Here is a 7,437-nt window from a genome sequence, read left to right on the forward strand (position 1 = left end):
CCATCCCGAATTATCGTGGCAATAGCCTGCAAGAACCTGCGTGACGCCAAGCTAAGCTCCATTCCACCATATAGGTCCTTGATAACCAGTGTTGTGCGGGCGCGACCGTCACCGAGGTCATGACGGTCACGGTCATTAAATGACCTTGACTTTCCCCACGCCACGGCGACGTCGCCTACGCCAGGGACCGGAATGCCGAGGCCATGGTGACAAGCAGGGGTCCATACAAATAAGTCCAAGGCTACGTCATATGCGGCCTCACAGCTCGGTTGGGTGACCAGCGACGGTCGCCCCAAAGTTCCGTGACCGGCGACCTTGACCTCGGCTCAAGGTCGGGTTGACCCGTACAACACTGTTGATAACCCCTCATGTGACGCACTCTCATCTCGTTGACGCGTATTATCTCAATTCTTCCTCAGACTCCTCGCCCAGTCGCTCGCCGGAAGGCGATACGCTGTTGCGACGTAAAACGAGACCTCCTCACTGTGGTGACTGAGCAGAGAGACTCTGAAAATCGAGTTCCGCTAAAGATAGAGGTAATATAGTCGGTGGAGACAGTGAGGTGAATCGATATTAAGGAAGAGGGAGAATATGAAGAAAAAGGGAAGGGACTTGGAAGAAAAATAGATGGATTCAGTGATCTAGAAGAAAAAAATTAACTTCAAAACATCTGTGATAATGCAGACACGTACCATATTGCAAGATGACCATCCTCCGTCTAACGAGCCCTTCACAATGAGAGAGACGCCCTCACTGCAGAACTTCAATCTGGAGAACATCGGGTTTGAACTAAGTGAAATACGCGCAAGGAATGCTGAAAAAAAAGAAGAGAGATTTAGCAAAATGCGTGGAGAATAAACCATTAAAGATTCCTACCGACATTTCTGGGACTAAATGGGTGAAAGATAGCTAATACAAAGCTTTAATAAAGGTAAAGCGGATCGAAGAAGGCAACGAAGGGGAGATACAAATTCAAGCATGACGGTAAGACGCGGAGACAGAGAACCTGATTCATGCCAAACAACGCGTCGTCGCCAAATATCCCTTTTCGGGAATACCTCCTACTACCTTCTCGAAGTGGACGCGAGGTACTCAACTAATGAGCACGACGCCATAGAGAGGTATACAGTCCATAAACGGAGGAATATGGATTCCGGACGGTGAACTTAGGGGCAAATCTGGAACCCTAACCTCGAGCTCAACACGGTCACATGTCGTCCTATGTCAGTTCCAACCATTTTTTTTTTTTAACTCAGCATTTTTTAACCGCTACCCGTAATCTATGTACAGAGACGGGGCGGCACCCGCATAAGGCGAGGCCGATTGCTAGGTATGGTGGGGATTGGGGAAGTTTGGGCTTTGTATGTGTAGGTTTCACGTAACTTCAGGATGTGTATAGATTAGAGGTGTAATGGGATGAATTGCGACGGTGGCTGGCACTGTCATTCATAGGTGTTTTGGTGAGGGGGCTGGTTCATCTTTGATGTGTGTCCTGACTGGTTCCGGTGATATACTGAGGCTTCATCCATCAGTAGTTCCAACCATTGCGCTCTCCTTTATTGCTTCGCCCGCTTTTCATGAAAGATGCGAACATCCTTCTGAAGTGTCGACTCTCTGTTTGACAACTAAGGAAGCCGCCATCTCTCTTCTTTGCTATCGACGACGTGTTGTAGCGTGGACGGAAGGGAGATGTCCTTGGAGAACGTGCACTTAACAGATAGGGAATCTACTCTTTGTTACATCGCATACTCGGTTTTAAACTTCCTCACAGTCCGAAGGAGTGATAAACTTCCCTATCCGTTCATGGCTGACTCTGGAAGTACGTTGAAAAGACTTTCATGCCATCTCATCCGATCTGCGGCTTGTCCAGCATAAAATCCCACTTTGGTGAAGCGGGAATCGGACGTTGGGCAAGATTGATGAAGAGTGTTCTAGGCGAGAACAATGCTGGCTAGTCTGGAAACGGGTCCGGATCCGAGTCCGAGTCCGATGAATACAAGGGCAAAGGCTGATCATCTGAGTGAACTTGGCGACCCACCTCTTTCGTAGCCTATCATCGCATTATTCTTTGTCACACCGTCATTTCTATGGCGAAGAAGTCCTTCAACCATTCTTCTATAGAGAATTATTACTAAGTCGTGGTAAAGCGCGTACAGTCGCGTAAAGAATACGACGATCTTTTTGTATCTATCTATCATCTGACTGTACGGTGACTTCACGGTGGTTTTAGTGAGCTCGAATGGCAACAGAGTTACTGCGATGCACGCGTTAGACGACATAGTCCTTCTGATAGTGTGCTGCATTGGTTCCAGTGTAATTTCCAGGTTTCTGTTAACGAATTTCTCTCATGAATGATGTCTATATCACAGGCTTCTCTGTTCTTCATCTACACACGAGGAAAACAACAAGAAAACACAGACATATGACTACCTGCGTATGTATGCGAAGGGCTATATAAACAGTGACTGACGTTGTTCGATTCTCTTGTCCCCAAGATGCTCGCTCAATTGCTGTTGCTCGAATGTCGTCCCAACGTGATGTTGAATAGTGTATCTTCGACCTTGCCAAAACGATGTCTAAATGACAATGAATCCTGAAGCGCGGCGAAAAGTAGTAGTACTGAAGGAAATTTAGTAAAATAACGTTGAGAGTAAACCCTCAAAGCCTCAGACCGATGTACCTAGGACTAAAAGAAGGTAACACGCGACACGGCTTGAATCAAAGTGGAGCGGTGCCGGGAAGAAGACGCACCCATATACGCTACTTTGTGGCGCATCTACCTCCTCAGCGGTGTCCTGTTCGTCTGTGAGCATTGTGCGACCACGCCGAGGACGTCGTAAGAGGTGAATCCCCCAAAAGACGTGTTGATATACAGAAGACGGTTACAGTATTACACGGGCTTATGCGACTGCACGCACCCGGCTAGGTGGCAGTCCTCCATAGGGGAATGATTTTTTCGCCACCGAATTGACAGCTCCAGGCTTGTTCATCGCTCTCGGATTCGCTTTCGGACTTGATCATTGCTGGCCAGGTGGCACTTGGTCTCGTGGTGGAAGCACAAGGCTGCAAACGGTGACGGTGAAGGATCGTCCCCCTACCAGAATCACTGGTCCCAGTTACAGGCAGTGAGTAGAATGAAGGGGTTGTTCGGATAATATTGTACCTGTACGACCGAAGATGCGGAGTGGGGATGATCGGTAGGTGGATAGGTGTGTACTATGTAGTGCGGCGAAAGACGAGTTGTTCGCTGAATGGTCATGGATACCATCTCGGAGAAACTTCATCAAGGCATCATCCTCATAAACGCCCCTTCCATTGACTCTCGATGACTTTCCTACTCCTTCTTTCTCTTCCTCTGCTGTCCCTCGCAGTTCAAGTCAAAAACCTGGTCACCTTTGGAGACAGCTACACGGACATTGTCCCCGTGCGTGATAGGGGAGCAGCGTGGCCAGTCTATGCAGCGGGGTACGCCAACCTCACGTTGTACCCGTTTGCACGCTCTGGAGCAACGTGCTCCAACAACTTGACGCCCCGACTGTTTCCGTCGATATTCGAAGGCCAACTTCCATTGTATTTCGCGGAAAAACACAATGGCTCGATCGAGGTGAACGCGGAGGAGACACTGTACACACTGTGGATTGGGACTAATGACGTGGGAGTGGGTTCATTGGTGACAGGGAGCAATGACGCGTCGATCGTGGATGTAGCGGGGTGTATGGTCAATTGGGTGAAGGTGCTGTACGAGGACGGGGCGAGGAACTTTTTAGTCCAGAATGTGGGTGCCACCATGATGAAATAGATCCCAGCTAACCGTGCCGTAGATGGTGCCGCTGAACGAGGTGATTCTATACGCGCCAGACTCGTACCCAAACTTGTACTTTAGCGGGGCGCGGAACACGTCAGAGTGGAGCGTGTTTATGCGCGAGCTGGTGCTGAGTGGGAACGCATTGTCCCGAGCGATGCTGCAGGCATTGGTGCCCGACGTGCCGGGTGCTCATATCGGGATCTTTGACTCACACGGGCTATTCCAGGATATGCATGATAACCCAGTAGCGTACTTGAACGGGACAGCGCCACTGAATGTGACGGGTGCGGTGGTGTCGTGTGTATTTCCGGAGGGAGGTGGGACTCCTGTCTGCACGACGGCGCAGGGGACAGATCAGGACAGTTTCCTGTGGTGGGTGTGTTCCATTTGTGGTGTTCTCGGTTTGACGGTCGATGTAGGTACGATGAGCTGTATCCGAGTGAGCAGGCGAATAGAATCGTGGCGAGGGAGATTGCCTCGGTCGCCAGAGGGGAAGAGAATAAATGGACGACCTGGATTGTATGATAGCAATGAAAAGTTTACGCGACCGCGCCAATAGCAAATATCACGCTCACAAATATAGGATCTGTGCTCCACGACGGACCGAAATCAAGACGTACATGCACCATTTCAGTCACAGCACATAGCCCCAACCCAACTGATCACTTGGGGTCCAAGAATGTGAGACGGTGCTCGCCGCGGGTTTTCGACCTTGTGAAAATCGAGCTTGAATGATACCGAATCGCTGAAGCCCGAGAGAATAATATTACCAAGGAAAATTTAGCAAAATAGCGTTGAGGAAAACCTGCAAAACCCCCTACCGATGTATCTAGGACCAAAAGAAAGGTATACAGTTGCGACACGGCTTGAATCAAGGTGAAGCGGAGCGAGGAAGAAGGTGGCAAAGGAGAGATGCGAATTCAAGCATGGTGGTAAGAGTCTAAGAGATAGATAACCGGTCAACTTGAGGGCCCGCGAGAATGGACCAAATAACACGTCCGCATCATGGCCAAACATTCCTTTTCAGGAAATCACCTCCTACCACGTGAGACGCGTAAGTAATGCTCACGACGCGATGAGGGAGGTAGACGCGCCACAAAGTGGTGTATATGGGTGTTGGAGATCGAACTCGGTATATACCCGTACTATATTTGGCCCGCTTACTACTCGATTACGTGACATTTGGTACCTTAACAATTCATCCTTTTGACCACCACGACGACCGTATCTCGACCTTCCTCTATGCCCATATTCCTGATTTCCAACAATGGGTGCAAGGGACGAGGTGATGAGGTGGTGCATAAATAATCCTATTTACCCTTCTGTACACTGGCAGATAATATGGATACGAGTTCCCCAAGTGTATAGCGAAGAACGATTCCCCAGATGGTTACCGGCGCAATTATTCGTACGGATTATCTCAAGCTGGAGCACTGGATTAGATCAGGATTTCGTGAATCCAGACCAATTGGGACCTCCTCCACCATCATGTATGAATAGTTCTGCCCGACGTAAACCATAGTAATCATTCTCCTTCTCTGCAACACGACTCCCTCGGGTCCAGAATGGGGTTTCGATGTCAATAGACGCTCCCTCCCTCGTGCTCCCGCCAAAGTCTATGATACCACCACGGAGATTGTAATCAATCATGAGATTTCCCGAACTAATGTCATTCTATCACCAATCCTCAGTGAAACGCCCCCATACATGTCGAGAAAGTATTACCCACATGAATCCAGCCCAAGCTATGGAGATGATCAATCGCACTTTTGTAGTCTTTCATGACAACGTCCCAGTCGATATCAACTTTCTTCCAGACAGCTATTGCCAACATATACTGGTATTTTTGGAGGCACAAACCAGTGACGCGGTCGGTCTCGTCTGCAATGTAGCCTCGATATTGACAGATGTTGGGGTGGGGATGATGACGAAGATCTTCGTACACCCTCGTTTCATCGATAAGGGCTTGACCGAGTGGCTCCGTGTTGGGTTTATCATGGTCGTAGCGTATAAAATCGACACCCTTGACATAGGAATCGGCTGGGAGTGGGAACGGGGCTGCAGTAGGAGAGTCCAAGTCTGCAGGGAGACTCACGTGCTGAGATTCGACAGGGACGCGTTTTCCTTGCAAAGCGTCGAGGTCGTACGTGCGGCTTGGTGATTGTGCGATGAAAAGGGCGCCGTGTTCTTTATAAAGAAGTTTGATGTATAAATAGTCGCTCTCGGAATACACTTCAACGCTAGAAACTACCTCGCGCATAGCTTTGTAGGAGCGAGGAAAATATCAGCTTGCGACGCGCGAAGGACCACCCAAAATACTTACCGTTGTAGATAAAGCAAAGCTTAGTTCAGCGAAAGCCGCCCATTGCTGAGAAACGTCGATGTTGATGGTAGTGATGGTCAGTAGTCAAGAAGTTTGGCGTGGCGAGTCGAGATCGGCAAGTTCAATGACGTACATTATTCAAATTGTTGCCAAGCACCCTCAACTTGGAGGCAATGCCAGCATCGAGCGCGCTGCTGGAACAACATTTACTCAGTGGTCGAGCAATATCCCGTCTGTAACGTCTCAGCAAGATGGTGTGTGAGACTACGATTGCCCTCAAACTTTTGTACGAAGATACGACCTTCGATGGCTTATTCTCTGATATACTGCAAAATAATTTTGATTCTATTGTACATACTAAAGTAATTATCAATCACTGAGAATCTTACTCTCACTTTCTTCTTCAAGTGCCTGCTGCTCATGCCCACGGGTCTGCAGGCCCACTTTGCTGCTGTGACATGTCTTCATATTCTCGAGCGCGGGTATTGGAGGGGTCAAGAACGTGGTTTCTACCGCCTATCGGAGCTTTACATTCGGGACTAGAATAAAAAAAATTAGTGAAGACAACAATCGTTCTGGTTTGTGAACTGACCATTGGCTAGCCTGGAGCGCTGCGCCGCACTGAAAACATGTTTGAGCTTGTCAAACGTACGTTTAGACGATGTTCATACCTCTGTGATAACGAACGTGTGGCCATTTATGCAGTTGTAGAAATGACCTCGATGCGAAAACCCAAAGGATTTCACGATGTCTTGTTTCTCCTGCAGGGTTATTGGCCGATAGACGGTGTCCTTCGTAAGGTGATCTTCCAATTTCCCGCATTCTGCAATGCAGCGCATGACTTTGGCGCCGCAATTCCCATGGAACCATCGACGATCTTCAGCGAGCTGGGATGAACCACCCGACGGACGGCTTGCGAAGTATGACCGTTCAAGCTCTCTCAAACGGTTATTCAGCTTCTTCTTGTCGGCTTGGACTTCCGCTACCAAGCCATCTCGAGCTTCTGCAAATGTACCACTTTTGAACGCATGCCGGCGTTTCTCCAGCATCAAAAAACGGAACTGTTCAAAGTCTGAACAGAGCATCAAGCTGGTGGAACGAGCAGCCAGACGTGGTGAAGAAGTTGCGTGAGCGATGGTGATAGCCTTTCGACAGTCGACAACGCATGACTGATAGATGAACAAGATGAACAAGTACCAGACTTTACGATGATGAAGAGCTGCAGGTTCGTCGGAAATCATTGGAAGTGCCTCAAACCGAGAACGGGCGATGCTTCCTAACATGAGCCTCAACTCGACAGATAATATGA

At 48.9% G+C, this 7,437-nt stretch overlaps 2 protein-coding genes across 2 annotated transcripts; one reads left to right on the forward strand and one right to left on the reverse strand.

Moving 5' to 3' along the window:
* Positions 1–3,325: 3,325 nt before the first annotated feature.
* Positions 3,326–4,330, forward strand: EV420DRAFT_1625040 (uncharacterized protein; the record flags this gene model as incomplete). The annotated part of the gene is made up of 3 exons (XM_060475981.1): positions 3,326–3,775; positions 3,822–4,177; positions 4,225–4,330. 3 exons carry the CDS (start codon positions 3,326–3,328, stop codon positions 4,328–4,330), a joined length of 912 nt encoding a protein of 303 aa, XP_060321284.1.
* A 613-nt stretch (positions 4,331–4,943) lies between these two features.
* On the reverse strand, positions 4,944–6,289 carry EV420DRAFT_1322016 (uncharacterized protein). The gene is made up of 3 exons (XM_060468714.1): positions 6,129–6,289; positions 5,535–6,067; positions 4,944–5,479 (listed from the first exon to the last, which is right to left on the reverse strand). The coding sequence occupies exons 2-3, from the start codon at positions 6,063–6,065 to the stop codon at positions 5,249–5,251; spliced, it is 762 nt and encodes a 253-aa protein (XP_060321285.1). The 5' UTR covers positions 6,066–6,067; positions 6,129–6,289; the 3' UTR covers positions 4,944–5,248.
* Positions 6,290–7,437: the final 1,148 nt, after the last annotated feature.

The sequence above is a fragment of the Desarmillaria tabescens genome (assembly GCF_030435595.1).
Source record: "Desarmillaria tabescens strain CCBAS 213 chromosome Unknown EV420scaffold_498, whole genome shotgun sequence".
Lineage (NCBI taxonomy): Eukaryota > Fungi > Basidiomycota > Agaricomycetes > Agaricales > Physalacriaceae > Desarmillaria > Desarmillaria tabescens.

Coding starts and splice junctions, on each gene's coding strand:
- EV420DRAFT_1322016 (XM_060468714.1), bottom strand. CDS start 6,065: ATGCGCGAGGTAGTTTCTAGCGTTGAAGTGTATTCCGAGAGCGACTAT. Junction 5,480..5,534: donor ATAGCTTGGGCTGGATTCAT/GTGGGTAATACT, acceptor GATTGGTGATAG/AATGACATTAGTTCGGGAAA.